This window comes from Oncorhynchus mykiss, chromosome 5 (genome assembly GCF_057628025.1).
Source record: "Oncorhynchus mykiss isolate SJ-2025 chromosome 5, ASM5762802v1, whole genome shotgun sequence".
In the NCBI taxonomy this organism is placed as follows: domain Eukaryota; kingdom Metazoa; phylum Chordata; class Actinopteri; order Salmoniformes; family Salmonidae; genus Oncorhynchus; species Oncorhynchus mykiss.
This window is the reverse complement of record NC_143026.1, coordinates 3,148,481-3,166,949: the sequence shown is the minus strand read 5'-3', so window position 1 is coordinate 3,166,949 and position 18,469 is coordinate 3,148,481. Positions and strand designations below refer to the sequence as shown.

The window sequence follows — 18,469 nt, the reverse complement described above, 5'->3', positions numbered from 1 at the left end:
ATCTAACCAGACATCTAACCAGACATTTATCCAGACCTCTAACCTGACATCTAACCTGACATCAGACTGACATCTAACCTGACATCTAACCTGACATCAGACTGACATCTAACTTGACATCAGACTGACATCTAACCTGACATCTAACCTGACATCAGACTGACATCTAACTTGACATTAGACTGACATCTAACCAGACATCTAACCAGACATCTAAACTGACATCTAACCAGACATTTATCCAGACCTCTAACCTGACATCTAACCTGACATCTAACCTGACATCAGACTGACATCTAACCTGACATCTAACCTGACATCAGACTGACATCTAACTTGACATTAGACTGACATCTAACCAGACATCTAACCAGACATCTAAACTGACATCTAACCAGACATTTATCCAGACCTCTAACCTGACATCTAACCTGACATCTAACCTGACATCAGACTGACATCTAACCAGACATCTAACCAGACATCTAACCAGACATTTATCCAGACCTCTAACTTGACATCTAACCAGACATATAACCTGACATCAGACTGACATCTAACCAGACATCTAACCAGACATCTAACCAGACATCAGACTGACATCTAACCTGACATCAGACTGACATCTAACCAGACATCTAACCTGACATCTAACCTGACATCAGACTGACATCTAACCTGACATCTAACCAGACATTTATCCAGACCTCTAACCAGACATCTAACCAGACATCTAACCCGACATCTAACCTGACATCTAACCTGACATCTAACCAGACCTCGGACTGACATCTAACCTGACATCTAACCTGACATCTAACCTGACATCTAACCTGACATCAGACTGACATCTAACCTGACATCAGACTGACATCTAACTTGACATCTAACCAGACGTCTAACCTGACATCTAACCAGACATCAGACTGACATCTAACCAGACATCTAACCTGACATCTAACCAGACATCAGACTGACATCTAGCCAGACATCTAACCAGACATTAGACTGACATCTAACCAGACATCTAACCTGACATCTAACCAGACATGAAACCAGACATCAGATTGACATCTAACCAGACATCTAACCTGACATCTAACCTGACATCTATTGAGACATCTAACCAGACGTCTAACCTGACATCTAACCAGACATCAGACTGACATCTAACCTGACATCAGACTGACGTCTAACCTGACATAAGACTGACATCTAACCTGACATCAGACTGACATCTAACCAGACATCTAACCAGACATCAGACTGACATCTAACCTGACATCAGACTGACATCTAACCAGACATCTAACCTGACATCTAACCTGACATCAGACTGACATCTAACCTGACATCTAACCAGACATTGATCCAGACCTCTTACCTGACATCTAACCCGACATCTAACCCGACATCTAACCAGACATCTAACCAGACGTCTAACCCGACATCTAACCAGACATCTAACCTGACATCTAACCAGACATCGGACTGACATCTAACCAGACATCTAACCTGACATCTAACCTGACATCAGACTGACATCTAACCTGACATCTAACCAGACATCTGACTGACATCTAACCAGACATCAGACTGACATCTAACCTGACATCTAACCTGACATCAGACTGACATATAACCTGACATCAGACTGACATCTAACCAGACATCTAACCTGACATCAGACTGACATCTAACCAGACATCTAACCTGACATCAGACTGACATCTAACCAGACATCTAACCTGACATCTAACCTGACATCAGACTGACATCTAACCAGACATCTAACCTGACATCTAACCTGACATCAGACTGACATCTAACCAGACGTCTAACCTGACATCTAACCAGACATCAGACTGACATCTAACCTGACATCTAACCTGACATCAGACTGACATCTAACCTGACATCAGACTGACATCTAACCAGACATCTAACCTGACATCAGACTGACATCTAACCTGACATCTAACCAGACATCTAACCAGACATTTATCCAGACCTCTAACCTGACATCTAACCTGACATCAGACTGACATCTAACCTGACATCTAACCTGACATCAGACTGACATCTAACTTGACATCAGACTGACATCTAACCTGACATCTAACCTGACATCAGACTGACATCTAACTTGACATTAGACTGACATCTAACCAGACATCTAACCAGACATCTAAACTGACATCTAACCAGACATTTATCCAGACCTCTAACCTGACATCTAACCTGACATCTAACCTGACATCAGACTGACATCTAACCTGACATCTAACCTGACATCAGACTGACATCTAACTTGACATTAGACTGACATCTAACCAGACATCTAACCAGACATCTAAACTGACATCTAACCAGACATTTATCCAGACCTCTAACCTGACATCTAACCTGACATCTAACCTGACATCAGACTGACATCTAACCAGACATCTAACCAGACATCTAACCAGACATTTATCCAGACCTCTAACTTGACATCTAACCAGACATATAACCTGACATCAGACTGACATCTAACCAGACATCTAACCTGACATCTAACCTGACATCTAACCAGACATCTATCCAGACCTCTAACTTGACATCTAACCAGACATCTAACCTGACATCTAACCTGACATCAGACTGACATCTAACCAGACATCTAACCTGACATCCAACCTGACATCTAACCTGACATCTAACCTGACATCAGACTGACATTTAACCAGACATCAGACTTACATCTAACCTGCAGTAACTGGATTTGGCTACAGTAACTAACTGGCTACAGTGACTAACTGGCTGCAGTAACTAACTGGCTACAGTAACCAACTGGCTACAGTAACTAACTGTCTACAGTAACTAACTGGCTACAGTAACTAACTGTCTACAGTAACTAACTGGCTACAGTGACTGGCTACAGTAACTAACTGGCTACAGTAACTGGCTATAGTAACTAACTGTCTACAGTAACTAACTGGCTACAGTAACTAACTGGCTACAGTGACTGTCTACAGTAACTAACTGTCTACAGTAACTAACTGGCTACAGTAACTAACTGGCTACAGTAACTAACTGGCTACAGTGACTAACTGGCTACAGTAACTAACTGGCTACAGTAACTAACTGGCTACAGTAACTGGCTACAGTAACTAACTGTCTACAGTAACTAACTGGCTACAGTAACTGTCTACTGTAACTAACTGGCTACAGTGACTGGCTACAGTAACTAACTGGCTACAGTAACTGGCTACAGTAACTAACTGGCTACAGTAACTAACTGTCTACAGTAACTAACTGGCTACAGTAACTAACTGGCTAAAGTAACTAACTGGCTACAGTAACTAACTGGCTACAGTAACTAACTGGCTACAGTGACTAACTGGCTACAGTGACTAACTGGCTACAGTAACTAACTGGCTACAGTAATGGTAACACAGCACTCCACCAACACACCTCATAGGTCCCAGTCTCTCTGACAGTAATTAGCTTATTGAAAGTGTTATCTCGGGTAATTCCTGGTTTAATTCCCAAATGGTGCCTTACAGCCTTTGGTCTAAAGTAGTGCACTATGTAGGGAATAGGGTAATATAGGTCTCTGGTCTAAAGTAGTGCACTATATAGGGAATAGGGTTCCATAGGGCTCTGGTCTAAAGTAGTGCACTATATAGGGAATAGGGTTCCATAGGGATCTGGTCTAAAGTAGTGCACTATATAGGGAATAGGGTTCCATAGGTCTCTGGTCTAAAGTAGTGCACTATGTAGGGAATAGGGTACTGTTTGGGTACTGTTTGGGACACATTATGGTGATTCCTCTCTGGTGTGGGTGGGTATCACTGTAATGGTATGTCAATGCAGAGACATGGAAATGAATGTGTGAAAACAGCAGAAATAGCTTATGTGAGCAGTTAAGCTTCTCTGTTCCTTCAGGTCATTTCAAATTGCATGGATTTGGGCCTTTTAAAGTATTTATAGACAGATTTAAAACATATTCGATGTTAAAAGTTCAAATCTAATTTCATGTTTAAAGTTCTGTAATTTCGTCTTGAAAATTTCACAGAAATAATAACACAACTGTTTTGACCCAGATTTTTTTTTCAGGAGTAAACTGACACCTGAGGTTGTCCATTACTACCCAGGTGAGGAAGGTACCTGCTCAGGTATTGTATTTTGTGTCATATAGCTCAGAGTAAATGGAGCATGTCCTATAGCATGTGTTCATTTGGTTTGGGGCAACATATAAAATGTTCTCGCTGGGGTCAAAGGGTAAATGGTGGTACCAAAATGACAGCCACAAAGAAATGTACTAATGTATACCTTTTTAGGTCATCATGGACAAGATGCTGAAATGTTTTTGACTACTATATTTCGTTCCCAGGCCCCCATCCCCGCAGGAGGCCTTTTGACATTTGGTAGGCCGTCATTGTAAATAAGAATCTGTTCTTAAACTGACTTGCCTAGTTAATAAAAGGTTAAATTAATTCATTAATACAATTCGATCTGGTCTTTCCAGCAGTGTTTTACCGCCCCCAAGCGGACAAATGCGGAATAACACCTTATTATCTTCACGAATCAGAGAAAGAGAAATTCTCTGCGAATCAGAGTTGAGAAAACATGTCACATGACCAACAGTAGTGAAGTCAAAGACAGATCTTTGAAGCCATTTCGGCCATTGTGGAAAGTGGAAAGGACCTCGCCAAGAAAGGACAAAATAAAGCATTGAAAGACAAGGAAAAGGGACAAGACAACAACTGTCAAATCTGCCAGTAACTCGCGATTGTAGAGATGGTCCAATCGTGCTCAGCTTACGGATGCAAAAACAGATATCATAAAGACAGAAACATTTCATTTCACAAGTAAGTTCAACTCCCGACATCACCACGGTCACTCTACAGATAATGATCATACATGCTCTAGCTGTCTAGCCTCGTCTTGCTTACTATCTAGTCAGTTGACTAGCTGTTATCACAGCTTTTGCACAGTTGTTGAGAATCGCAAGATTCCCCGTGACCTAGCCCAGTCGCCAACCAGGCTTCACGTAAAAAGGGGAAACGTGACAACGACGTGATTTTGGAGGTATGGCAACTCGAGGCTACTCATGACCTAACTATTTAGCTTCTGTTGACTTAGTTGTAGTTGGGTTAAACGCGTGGGAATAGCTACCCATCATGGCTATGTTGGTGTTGCTTATAAGTAGTAGATTGCAATGTTCTTGTTGCCTCTCACTGGTATCTTGTGAACGTTTGCTGCGTTCCACCGTGCGTCAGACTGGCGCTGCGCTGCGTTCCACCGCGCGTCAGACTGGCGCTGCGCTGCGTTCCACCGTGCGTCAGACTGGAGCTGCGCTGCGTTCCACCGCGCGTCAGACTGGAGCTGCGTTCCACCGCGCGTCAGACTGGCATCCCTATCATGAAACAGACGTTGGCTATTTACAGTCGGCAGATTCAGCGCTGACCGATGTAGCCAGTTGAAGGAGCGATGGTTGGCTAACAGTAGTTGGTGCTAAGCTTAGCTCCTGCAACAGTGACTAGCTACTGGGCTACCAACACAGTAACAACAGTATTTGTGAACCTTGGAGTTCGTTTTGTGTTTGATACTGTAATGTAACAATATTTTGTCGGTGTATTGCAGGTTCCCGCTAGCGCGGCCAGACGTGTGTGGGAAATGGGTTGCAGCAATGAGGAGAAACAATTTCAAACCAACCAGATACAGTAATATCTGCTCTCAGCATTTCACTAAAGATTGCTTCAAACCAGAGTGCAACAACCGAGTCCTGAAGGAGAATGCTGTACCTTCTCTATTCTGTTTCAGTAAACTACAAGTCAAGGTAAAACACACACAAGGATGCATCATTTCCCTGTGGAACCTATAGCCTGGTCTCAGATCTGGTTTGTACGGTCTTGCCAATGCCTTTGGTCGTTGTCACACCTATCACATCTGGTGTTACAATTGGCATGACAATAACCGAATAAGTTGATAAGACAGAACACATCTGGCACCAGGCTGGGGTATGTATACCAAACTATCAAACATGGAATTATTTTAGAGTTGTACTTAATTATTATTTTTCATAGGCAGAGTCCTTGGCGGACCCGTTACCTCCAGAGATGGACTTCTCTCTGACCCTCCCCTCCCTCCCCCTCTCTGACACAGAGGAGACACAGCAGGAGATACAGACAGAGACCCATCACACTGTAGACCCCTTACCCCTGGTAGAGAACCTTCCCCACAGCATGTCCATCTCCTGCGACCACAACTACACCGTAGAGGACACGGTTCAGCAGAAGAAGAGGATTGAGCAGCTGGAGGAACAGCTGGACAAGCTGAGGAAGAAGTTAAAGACCGTACAGCAGAAGTGTCGGAGGCAGGAGAGACAGTTGAAGAGGTTTAAGGCTATCGGAGAGTTCCAGAGGATGAACAGGGACCCGGCGCTAGGGGAGGGATATGTAATTCTACCCCAACAGCTTTATGACGCGCTCAAAGGGATTGAGCCCGTAGAGGGTCCATGAAGCCTCAAACACACCTAGCCTGGGTGCCAAGTCTGTGGAGTTGGCAAGACCACAAACCGGTCTGGGACCAGGCTGTAATAGGCCAGGCTTACAGACCCTGGTTCTCTGGGTCTGCCTTCAGTGTATTGGGGGAGGGCGGGGTTGTCCCAGGTTTATCAGTCCCTGCTTTATTAAAGGGTCAGTGTGAGGACTCTCACATCACCTCTCCCAATAGAGGTGTAGCGGATGGCTAAGCTGTCTCCTACTACCTTTCTGAGACCTTATAGAACTACTGCCGTCCTGTATCCAGACATGTCTCGTCTAGGGGTCAGTGGTATCTCGTCTAGAGGTCAGTGGTATTGATGGTGATTTCCTGTGTTGTGTACGTGTGGAACGTTGTAATGCAAGCCGGTCGGGTGTGTGTGTTCCACTTTTGTCACAGACAACCAACGACACAATGTATTTTGTAGCATTTCTATTTCATTTTCTTCAGGCTGTAAACTTAAAGGGAAAAAATCCCTCAAAAGTACAATAACTCTATTTGAAGGAATGGTTTTAGTGTGGTGGAGGGAGGAACACTTGTGTGTACTGTATGTCATTGTTTAGTAATGTTAGTCAATTTATGCCTACTCCTGGACAAAAAAAAATGGGAGGTTTGTAATTGGCCGGGACTTTCTCTTCTACTGTAATATGAAATCATGTGACCCAACTGGTCAGCTGTCACTTTGACCTATTGTTGCTGCTGGGCAACAGAGCAAAAATGTTTCAATAAAAAATACAATTTTAAATGTTTTCGTGAATATTGCTAGCAACAACAGATTTTTGGACAAGGGATCCTGGGAGAAGTTGAGGGTGAAATGTAATATTCATGTACGATTTCTGTTCTTAATAACCCTTTAGCACAACATGAGCCTGGGAGGCTCGCATGGATGTAGGTATCCACAGTTATCCATCAATGAAACATCTTTTAAACTCAATTCTTCTTATGTTGTTGTTTTTTGACCATAGATGCACTGTAATTTTAAAACTTAACGGCAAATGGAACACTGACCTATGGCAACGCGTGTAGAGTCGCAGGAGATTCACTTTTAAAACGGCACAATGTTATTTCCCAGAGTCGAGACTTGATTAGTTGGGTCTTGAATTGCAGAAGTCATAGTTAAAACTGCTTGGGATGCTATTTTTAATGCACCGTTAAGAAGTTGTGATCTATGAGAGGGTCCCTGATGAATGCAACGTTTAGCAACCCCTGATATAGGGTCCCGTGTAGGATGCACCCAATGGCGTTTCAAGGTGAAGTTTCTCCTAGGTACAGATCTAGGATCAGCTTCCCCCCCTCATCCAATCCTAACCTTAACTATTAGTGGTGAAAATCCAAAACTGACCCAAGATCTGTCTAGGAGCAACTCCTCCCACTCCGGTAAAGACTATCTTTGTGGAGAATCTTATCTCTTGTATTTCTGTTGAAAAGACCAAATCAAAAGGCTGTTATTGGGGTATGACCATATGTAAAGCCATAAGGGAAACTGGACCTTGAATTAAACATAGGCGCCTTATTGTGCGAGACCCAGTTTGGTGTCAGTCAGAAACAAACATTCTCATAACATTTGAATCTTATTTCTTTGGTTTTCTAAATGATCTGTGTTTATACTTCCCTATTCAAGTCTCTTAGGACCATATATTTGTTTTTATCGTATTTTATTTTAAATAGCTTGTGAGACTTGATTATTAACAGGAGGCCACATGGTCAAAGTCCCAACGACTTAAGTTATTGATTTGATTTCTCTCTGTGTTGGCACGTACTTTTAAGTCATAACTGACCATCTCAGCTTCAACCCCCCCCCCCCCCCCCCAAAATACTGTATTGCCTGTTTGCAATAGATGCGGTAGAGGTCAATCGAACTCGACCTAGACAATGGAGTTGCATTGGAAATGCGTGGGGGGAAGATCCTGAGTCGTCTCCTTGCCTCCCCCCAGCTTCTGCATGTTATGCTACGAAATCAGACAAATATATCAGAAATTGGATTTAAGTAACCACATTGTGGGCCAGTTACAGGAGATAGAATCGTTTGCCTAATCTGATTTAAATAACCACATTGTGGGCCAGTTACAGGAGATAGAATCGTTTGCCTAATCTGATTTAAATAACCACATTGTGGGCCAGTTACAGGAGATAGAATCGTTTGCCTAATCTGATTTAAATAACCACATTGTGGGCCAGTTACAGGAGATAGAATCGTTTGTCTAATCTGATTTAAGTAACCACATTGTGGGCCAGTTACAGGAGATAGAATCGTTTGTCTAATCTGATTTAAATAACCACATTGTGGGCCAGTTACAGGAGATAGAATCGTTTGTCTAATCTGATTTAAATAACCACATTGTGGGCCAGTTACAGGAGATAGAATCGTTTGCCTAATCTGATTTAAATAACCACATTGTGGGCCAGTTACAGGAGATAGAATCGTTTGTCTAATCTGATTTAAATAACCACATTGTGGGCCAGTTACAGGAGATAGAATCGTTTGTCTAATCTGATTTAAATAACCACATTGTGGGCCAGTTACAGGAGATAGAATCGTTTGCCTAATCTGATTTAAATAACCACATTGTGGGCCAGTTACAGGAGATAGAATCGTTTGTCTAATCTGATTTAAATAACCACATTGTGGGCCAGTTACAGGAGATAGAATCGTTTGCCTAATCTGATTTAAATAACCACATTGTGGGCCAGTTACAGGAGATAGAATCGTTTGTCTAATCTGATTTAAATAACCACATTGTGGGCCAGTTACAGGAGATAGAATCGTTTGTCTAATCTGATTTAAATAACCACATTGTGGGCCAGTTACAGGAGATAGAATCGTTTGCCTAATCTGATTTAAATAACCACATTGTGGGCCAGTTACAGGAGATAGAATTGTTTGTCTAATCTGATTTAAATAACCACATTGTGGGCCAGTTACAGGAGATAGAATTGTTTGTCTAATCTGATTTAAGTAACCACATTGTGGGCCAGTTACAGGAGATAGAATCGTTTGTCTAATCTGATTTAAATAACCACATTGTGGGCCAGTTACAGGAGATAGAATCGTTTGTCTAATCTGATTTAAATAACCACATTGTGGGCCAGTTACAGGAGATAGAATCGTTTGCCTAATCTGATTTAAATAACCACATTGTGGGCCAGTTACAGGAGATAGAATCGTTTGTCTAATCTGATTTAAATAACCACATTGTGGGCCAGTTACAGGAGATAGAATCGTTTGCCTAATCTGATTTAAATAACCACATTGTGGGCCAGTTACAGGAGATAGAATCGTTTGTCTAATCTGATTTAAATAACCACATTGTGGGCCAGTTACAGGAGATAGAATCGTTTGTCTAATCTGATTTAAATAACCACATTGTGGGCCAGTTACAGGAGATAGAATCGTTTGCCTAATCTGATTTAAATAACCACATTGTGGGCCAGTTACAGGAGATAGAATTGTTTGTCTAATCTGATTTAAATAACCACATTGTGGGCCAGTTACAGGAGATAGAATCGTTTGCCTAATCTGATTTAAGTAACCACATTGTGGGCCAGTTACAGGAGATAGAATCGTTTGCCTAATTGGATTTTGACTAATCTCCACTGTGTTACAGCAGGTGTTGAATGTCTGCGTCCCGTTGACTCCTTTCCTGCATATCGTGGATTGGCTTTCTTCTTGGTACAACTTTTGATAAAGGTGATCCCCAGTTATTGCCCCAGTATCTGTGTGTTAGGGATAGGCGTCAGTTGTTAGGGACAGGGACAGTTGTAAATCATGCAGCGCCTTGTGTCACAATGCAGATTTTAGAGAAACAACAAATATCGGTACATATAAGTGTGTTACATCGGCTGAAAGCTTAAATTATTGTTAATATAACTGCACTGTCCAATTTACAGTAGCTATAATTGCAAAAACAATGCCGTGCTATTAGGTTGAGGAGAGCTCCTAACAACAAAACGCTTTTTTCACAGCGATAGGTTTGATACATTCACCTTTGAAATTGAAATGTGAACTTACATTCTGAAATCTTGCTCTAATTTATCATCCAAAGGGTCCCAGAGTTAACATGAAGTGTTGTTTTGTTAGATAAAATCATTTTTCATATCCTAAAAAGGTTCATATAGCAAGATCGATTTTGTATTTCCTCTCGTTCAATTTGCAAAGAAAGAAATCTGTAAAACTCTGTTTCAACCAGTCAAAATACATTCATATTTATTCCTCAGAGATCCTAGAACGTAACCAGACTTCACTATATCATTAGGGCTGTAGTATGTCCTATAGGACACCATATCAGAGATCCTAGAACGTAACCAGACTTCACTACATCATTAGGGGTGTAGTATGTCCTATAGGACACCATATCAGAGATCCTAGAACGTAACCAGACTTCACTACATCATTAGGGCTGTAGTATATCCTATAGGACACCATATTTGGTCAGAGAGCGACGCCTTCATGGCACGCCGATGACGTGGGCGGTCTTCACTTGAACGACTCTAACTTAATCACCAATCGGGGTCAAACAAGGCTAGCTAGATAGCCAATGAGCTGGGCTTTACGGGAATATCCGGTACTGTAGCTGCTAACCTTGTGCGACAGCATGTCTTTTCCTTTTGGACAAAAATTATAAGAATATTCAGAGTTATGAAGTTTTAAAAACTGGTTGTTTTGCAAATGTTGAACTTATAATATGGCTACTAATACTGAAAAAGCTGGTTCGCTCATACTTCAAGTTATCCGTCTGTCAAGTAAACTTTGCACATACACTGCCATCTTGTGGACACCATCGGAATTACAATCAGAGTGATGGCTGGAACTGGGACCATGCATTTCAAAGATGGTGGTAGAAAAATAACAGTTTTTTTATTTTATTTGTATTTTCTTCTACCAGATCTATTGTGTTATATTATCCTACAATCAATTCACATTTCCACAAACTTCAAAGTGTTTCCTTTCAAATGGTACCAAGAATATGCATATCCTTGCTTCGGGGCCTGAGCTACAGGCAGTTAGATTTGGGTATGATATTTTAGGCGAAAAAAAAAAGAAAAAAAAAGTGCTAATCCTTAATAAGTTTTAAAGGCTGATTTACAGTCTGTTTATTGACACGTCACTAGACATTTGTCGTTGTGACGTCATGAACATTATGTTGTCGTCTGACATCAAACTTGTGTTTTCCTTATGAAGAAGTATAAACGCAGAACGACAGCCTCTGCATGACGTCAGCAGCCCGGTGGTCCAAATGGCCGACTTTCTCTATGTTAACACCCATAAACCCATCTATTTAAAAAGTACTTCAGTAAATGTCAACCTGGCAAACCAGGCAACTTTTCTAAACGATAGCTAGATTTCCACCCAATTGGCGACAGATTTTCATGCGAATATTCAAAAATGTGCAGAAAGAAAATATGCAAATTTTCCCACCAGTGGTGTTTCCACCAAACTGACTTGTTGCGCACAAAAAGCTGTGCGTGATGACGTAGTGCACACAAAATATACTTTTTCACTTACATGTTCATTTACCGAATAAAAATCTATGGTTCAATGTGTTTCCATCGCATTTTCAACTCTGACGATTGTTTTGGCAAAATAAACTGTTGCGTTAAATAGTAAATGTGCCTATTCTGGTCTTGGCATGGGCGCTCTAGACAACCGCTCACAGACACAGTGAGGGTAGGCTAGTCTACATGAGATTATGGATGAAAAACGAGAATATGTTTACTTGTTTAAACGGCAGTCAAGCATCGATCATCGTGTCACCAGAATAAAACAAACCATTGATTTTTATTGGAAAGGTGCAATCAAGATCACCGTGCACTTTCACCACCCCTGTGAAGGTCTTTATAATAGATTTAATCTGTAGCCTAATAAATAAAATAATATAAACTACATGGTTACCGAGTTGTAGCGGGAAGACCACACTTCATCACCGTGACTCCAAATGTACTTCGATATGATGGTTATTCCAACGGCATTTCTCGTATCATTCATTTTACCGACACATTAAAGATCCCACCATGTCGAACGAACAAATGACCGGTATTTATAAAATTGTACCGAAACGTTCCTGTTTCTATCACAGCTGTCTTGATTCGTTGTTTTTATTTGATTTTTATGACTTCACTCACATTAAAACTGGATGGAAAATGGTTAGTGTTTTGGTTCGTTGCTAGATAGCTGACGAGTCAGTTGAAATGACCAGAGTGAGTATAGCTGACAACGTCTTAATTTGAGCTACTTTTTATTAATTATTACAGGGAAATAACATCATTATTTACAAGGTAATGGAGAGTTTACAGAAAAATGTTTTAAACCAAAGTGTATGAGAATTGTTGAACTCTTGCATCTTGTCTCAGGTTGATCTGGTTGCTGTGGCAGTCCGATAGGAACCAATGTATGCCAGAACCGATAATATGATCGCATTGCGGAGCCTCCGGAGGCACGCAGAGGACAATTTGAGCTCCACATTGTATCGCCATGCGCCTCTCAAATGTTGTAACAATGCGGAGGGCTCCGTATATTGATTGGTTTACAGTAGGTGAGGGCGGGAGGTCCTGTATAAACACTAACTCACTTCCTTCACAACAGCTCTGAGCTTCTCGGGGAAGGACAGGAAGTATGAATGCCCTGACAGGAAGTATGAATGCCCTGACTTCTGCAGAGGCCATATCATCGTAAATGCTGCACGGCCAAAGCAGACGGCAGATGGACCATGAAGCGCCTTTAAACCCCTACACATGAAAATTGACGTTTCAATAGTCGCAGAGATTTAAACCAAAGATTATTATTTTTTATAACTAACCCAAGTTAGACCACCGTCTGTTATTTCAAATGGGAGCAAATAATGGATAGAACCAGCCAGGAGGTGGGCATAGCAACCACGAGTTAGCGAGAGCGTATTGGTGCATTCTAGCATGTATTTGCATATTTCCGTTAGGGAACGCCTACTCTGTGAAGTGCGTGTGAAATAACTCGATTCGCCCTTGAACCGCTAAACAACGCACATTTAAAAAAAACTTTGGCGAATGATAAGTCTACAAAACGTAGTCCACTCTGTTCGTAACAGATTCTAGTTTTGGGAAACTGAAAACTGTATTGAGATCAATGTTTGAAAGATGAGAAAATGTTGGCCAGAATCTATCATCCTCCATCTTCCCCCAATGCCTTTCTTTTGGTGATGTTAAATGGTATTATGTTTATCCTTGTAATTCCGATCATAACTATTTCATTAACATTATTATTCTCTGGGTCAAATATTATATTCACAAATGTAAATGGGGTGGAAAAAAATGCATTTTTTTTAAATTTAACTGTTACAATTTTATAAATCCCTCAAACTTGTGAAATGTAAAAATTTGGAAAAATAATTTTAAGTCATGTCTCTGAATGTCTGTTAATGTCTTATTGCCTTGTCACATATTAACGATGTCCTGAATTATTTTGGTTTTTTTTTTTTGAGAGGGGGGGGGGGGTCACCTGGTGTTCCCGACTAACCGGTGTCTGTATATAACCTCGCTACTGTTATTTTTAATGTTTTTTTTATCTCTTTACCTACCTATTGTTCACCTAACACATTTTTTGCACTGTTGGTTAGAGCCTGTAAGTAAGCATTTCACTGTAAGGTCTGTTATTCACCTAACACTACTCGCTACTCGAACCAGGGACCCTCTGTCCCAGACCTGCTATTTTTGACCCTCTCTCCTTCTCCCCCCTCTTTCTCACTCTCTCTCTCTCTCTCTTGCTTTGTCTCTCCCTCTACTGCACCTGCTGTCTCGACCTCTGAATGCTCTGAGGTGCTGACCTGTTGCACCCTCTACAACCACTGTGATTATTATTTGACCCTGCTGGTCCTCTATGAAGGTTTGAACAACTTGAAGACCCTTATAAAAAAAAAGAGTTATTATTCAGAGTGCAGTATAACTGCAGTATAACTACAGTTAGAGTGCAGTATAACTGCAGTATAACTACAGTTAGAGTGCAGTATAACTGCAGTATGCTACAAATACTGTGTCAAAAATAACCGTTTTGTTTTACTGCAGTAATTTGGAGTATAACTGCAGTAATTTGGAAGTGTAACTGCAGTATTTTGAAGTATAACTGCAGTAATTTGGAAGTGTAACTGCAGTATTTTGAAGTATAACTGCAGTAATTTGGAAGTGTAACTGCAGTATTTTGGAGTATAACTGCAGTAATTTGGAAGTGTAACTGCAGTATTTGGAAGTGTAACTGCAGTATTTGGAAGTGTAACTGCAGTATTTTGAACTATAACTGCAGTTTGAGTGCAGGAATTACTGCAATTACTACGTCCAAAATACCACAGTCAGTTTCAAAATGGTCTTTTTTTGTAAGGGCAACGATCAGGCTTTAATGGCCTTGTACTCCTAAAATCTCCACCCGGCACAGCCAGAAGAGGACTGGCCACCCCTCAGAGCCTGGTTCCTCTCTAGGTTTATAATCTCCACCCGGCACAGCCAGAAGAGGACTGGCCACCCCTCATAGCCTGGTTCCTCTCTAGGTTTATAATCTTCACCCGGCACAGCCAGAAGAGGACTGGCCACCCCTCAGAGCCTGGTTCCTCTCTAGGTTTATAATCTCCACCCGGCACAGCCAGAAGAGGACTGGCCACCCCTCAGAGCCTGGTTCCTCTCTAGGTTTATAATCTCCACCCGGCACAGCCAGAAGAGGACTGGACACCCCTAAGAGCCTGGTTCCTCTCACGGTTTATAATCTCCACCCCTCAGAGCCTGGTTCCTCTCTACCTGGTACAGCCAGAAGAGGACTGGCCACCCCTCATAGCCTGGTTCCTGTCTAGGTTTATAATCTCCACCAGGCACAGCCAGAAGAGGACTGCCCACCCCTCAGAGCCTGGTTCCTCTCTAGGTTTCTTTCTAGGTTCCTGCCTTTCTAGGGAGTTTTTCCAACCCTGTTCCTGGAGCGCCACCCTCCTGTAGGGTTTTGCATCAACCCTGTAGTAGGATGTCCCTTGGGGGTATCCGTACCTATGTAGGACATGCGAGGGTTAGGTTAATAAACAGGCTGGAGCTAGAACCTTGTTGTTGCGCGTCCTTATTTTACATCATACTACAAACCCCAGTTGTAACTAACCTGATTCAGTTTATCAACCAGCTAATTATTAGAATCAGGTGTTCTAGATTAGGGTTGGAGTGAAAACCTACAGGACGGTCGGTAGCTCCCCGGGAACGGTGTTGGAGAGTCCTGGTCTACAGACATGTCAACAGACCAATTATAATGCTACGTTCAAAATAACTCGGAACTGGGAATTCTCAGAACGTTCAAGAAAACTAGGAAATCTGAAAATAACGAGCTCCGACAGGGGAAAAATAACGAGCTCCGACAGGGGAAAAATAACGAGCTCCGACAGGGGAAAAATTTGTTTTGAATGTTCAACTCTATTCTATTTCTAGAGCTCTGGCTTTCCGACCTAAAGATCACTGAACACATGATTCCACCTCGTTTTTTCCCCCGAGTTCCCAGTTTTCTTGAAAGCACCATAAACTGGCCTTTAGAGAGCTCGACTATGATTATGACGTGCGTCCTCTAACGCCCTCGTCTCTCTTTTTCCCAACACAGTTAAGCCAAAACCACTCCACGCTTTGAGCGCTCTATAAATCCGGAAGTGAATATCATGTAGCGCAAAATTTCAGTCACTGATTAATAACAGTTGCCCTTGAAATTTCAAGATTGAAAAATATAATAACATAATATCGTAGACAGAGCTAGCCATTACCGTCCCTTTAACGCTCAAAGACAGATTCAATGGCTGTAGCATAGCGTATATGACTGAATGATTAGCTAATAAATATTTAAGAAAATCTGAATAATAAGCATATGCTTTTACCTGATAATATACTACTAATGATAATATAACAACTTCAAATACCGAGCTAGTAACGTTATTAAGTAGCCTAGGTTCACTTAGCTGACCTTTAATGGAGGGAATTCAACAGAGTCCTCTGACACATTTTAACAACATGATAATAATAGGCCTTCATTACGTCAGGCAGCTAATTGTTAAATTACACTTTCCATCCTTATCTTGGAAGGTCACTGTCTCTGCGCTGATCGCCTGTGAGTGAGACATCACTAGCTAGCCAATGGGAGAGTAGTAGAACGCTCCTCTGAATAAAGGGGCGTGGTTTTGGTTTAACTGCGTTGGCGGAAAGAAACGCCCAGAAAGCTCAGATTAAAACTCCCATTAGACAGCTCTGCAAGCGTTACAATGTCAAAACTAGTTTGTTACTCACCAAATATGGAATTTCGCTGAGCAACTATCTTCATTTACTCCCATTACAGCCGGCATGTACTTCCAAAAAATTTCTAAATAAAAATGTAGAAGCAACCGGGGGAAAAAAGAGCCTATTCTGCACCTCCAATCACTCATTACTGCTTCGCACAGGTCAACGACAACGTTTCAATGCACTGGAGGTGCCCAATGTCAAGTAATCACAGAATATAACGCATGCTGATATTGTGCAGGTAATTATTTTTTTTACATCACCAGATGACTTTGTAAAATAGTGTTTCTCTAGTTTCAGCACGAGATGGCACTGTTGTTAAAACACAAGTACAGTAGGACATGTAAATGAGTTTGTAACAAGACCCGTTTTCATCCCGTGGTTGTTAAGCTGTAATAAATTCACTTTATTTTTTTTTCTAACAGCCGATATTGCAATTCAACTTATAAATGTAAACGAGTAACCCGTTTGGCTTTCCTCGCTTATTGTAAACGCAACCTGGGTTTGTATCCAGTGGCCCTCACGCGCTCCTCCTCGTAGCGTTGCTATTGGTTCGTGTTATTCCACACGGGTTTTCCTCCCTGGCTGTGGGAAGCACGAGCGGGATACTGTGTTGGGAACTGTAGTCGAACCACGGCCGGAGAGCATATGGTTGGATTTAGCAAATGATCAGGTAAGGACGATGCGCGCAAAAATATATAAAGCATGTTTTATGTTTTTAAATAGCACTTTAAAAGGTATTGAATGAATGCAGTTGTACTCTGGTCATCCAAGTATAACGTTACTTTGTTGCGTTGCTTGTTTCAACCGAAGTTTCTGCCCTTTGATGTTACAACGTTTCAACGTTCAATAGCTGTTCACGATTTGAGTAGGATGAATGTGTTACATTTCAATATGCATTCTCCTCGATTTATTCATACATTTGCGAGTTTGCTTTAATGTAATTTTCGCCTTTCAGTAGCCTACATTTTTTTCCCTTCTCATTTTCTGGAGTATCCAATCTCGAGAAAGAACAGTGCCTAAATCTGATAATAATATTACCCTATGGATTTGAACAACTGTACTTTTCTAGTAGCCTCTTATTCAAGCCTGTGTTGACTCTGTTCTGTTGAAATTAATACACAGTGCCTTTTCTTTCTTCAAATGAATGTTCAACCTACTCTGAAATAAAGTAAAAATGTTTCAGTGCAGCGTACAGGTTTAATTGCGTCGATGTACAATAATGGTAGTAGGCTACTGGTCACAAAGGACCACTAATTCAGACTATTGAGCACATGGAGTATAATGACAATGGATGAAAACAATAAATGACTGCCCCCTGACTACGGATAGAAAGGGGGATGGAATGAATGATTCACACAGCCTGCCTTCCTACATGCACAGTATAAACCAGGCTACATGCTCAGTGCTCTCATTGACCAATTTATACAGTATACACCAATTTAGTTTCAATTAAGAATTAGAATTGTTTCCCTCCGTCTTGTTCCCTCGTGCCTAAGAAGAAGTAGCTTGTGGGTTAGTTAGGGATGGAGTGGATATCCATGTATAGTCCCCCCCGTTGGTAGAGTTTACTACTCTTAAGCCTGGACATATCAGTGTACTGTTGTACCTCCCGCTCTACTGTGTGCCCCCCTGACGTGTATAAAACTGCAGACTAACTCATGTTGCTCTCAGCCTGCTGTCATTGTTG

The 18,469-nt window shown here is 41.5% G+C and overlaps 2 protein-coding genes across 4 annotated transcripts in view; both read left to right on the top strand.

Annotated features, from left to right (window-relative positions):
• The first annotated feature begins 4,606 nt into the window (after positions 1-4,606).
• thap1 (THAP domain containing, apoptosis associated protein 1) lies at positions 4,607-7,276 on the top strand. 2 transcript variants are annotated; one of them, XM_021601525.3, is made up of 3 exons: positions 4,607-4,856; positions 5,632-5,827; positions 6,075-7,276. In XM_021601525.3, the coding sequence occupies exons 1-3, from the start codon at positions 4,786-4,788 to the stop codon at positions 6,507-6,509; spliced, it is 702 nt and encodes a 233-aa protein (XP_021457200.1). In that variant the 5' UTR covers positions 4,607-4,785; the 3' UTR covers positions 6,510-7,276. The 2 variants fall into 2 exon arrangements, with proteins under 2 accessions (XP_021457200.1, XP_090089725.1); XM_090233599.1 differs by having other exon boundaries at positions 4,645-4,856; positions 6,079-7,276.
• A 9,474-nt stretch (positions 7,277-16,750) lies between these two features.
• LOC110523113 (MOB kinase activator 3B) overlaps positions 16,751-18,469 on the top strand; it is a 60,952-nt gene continuing 59,233 nt past the window's right edge. The window contains exon 1 of one of the 2 annotated variants that reach the window (XM_036976582.2): positions 16,751-17,020. The gene's annotated coding sequence lies outside the window, so the exon portion shown is untranslated. Of the gene's footprint in view, positions 17,021-17,110; positions 17,453-18,469 lie in introns of those variants that run through there. The other variant, XM_036976581.2, reaches the window with a different exon arrangement.

What these genes read in the sequence shown, in the direction of transcription:
- thap1 (XM_021601525.3), top strand. Translation starts at nt 4,786, where the DNA reads ATGGTCCAATCGTGCTCAGCTTACGGATGCAAAAACAGATATCATAAA. An exon ending in AGAAACATTTCATTTCACAA is followed by an intron (nt 4,857 to 5,631) that starts GTAAGTTCAACT and finishes GGTGTATTGCAG; the next exon opens with GTTCCCGCTAGCGCGGCCAG. An exon ending in TCAGTAAACTACAAGTCAAG is followed by an intron (nt 5,828 to 6,074) that starts GTAAAACACACA and finishes TATTTTTCATAG; the next exon opens with GCAGAGTCCTTGGCGGACCC.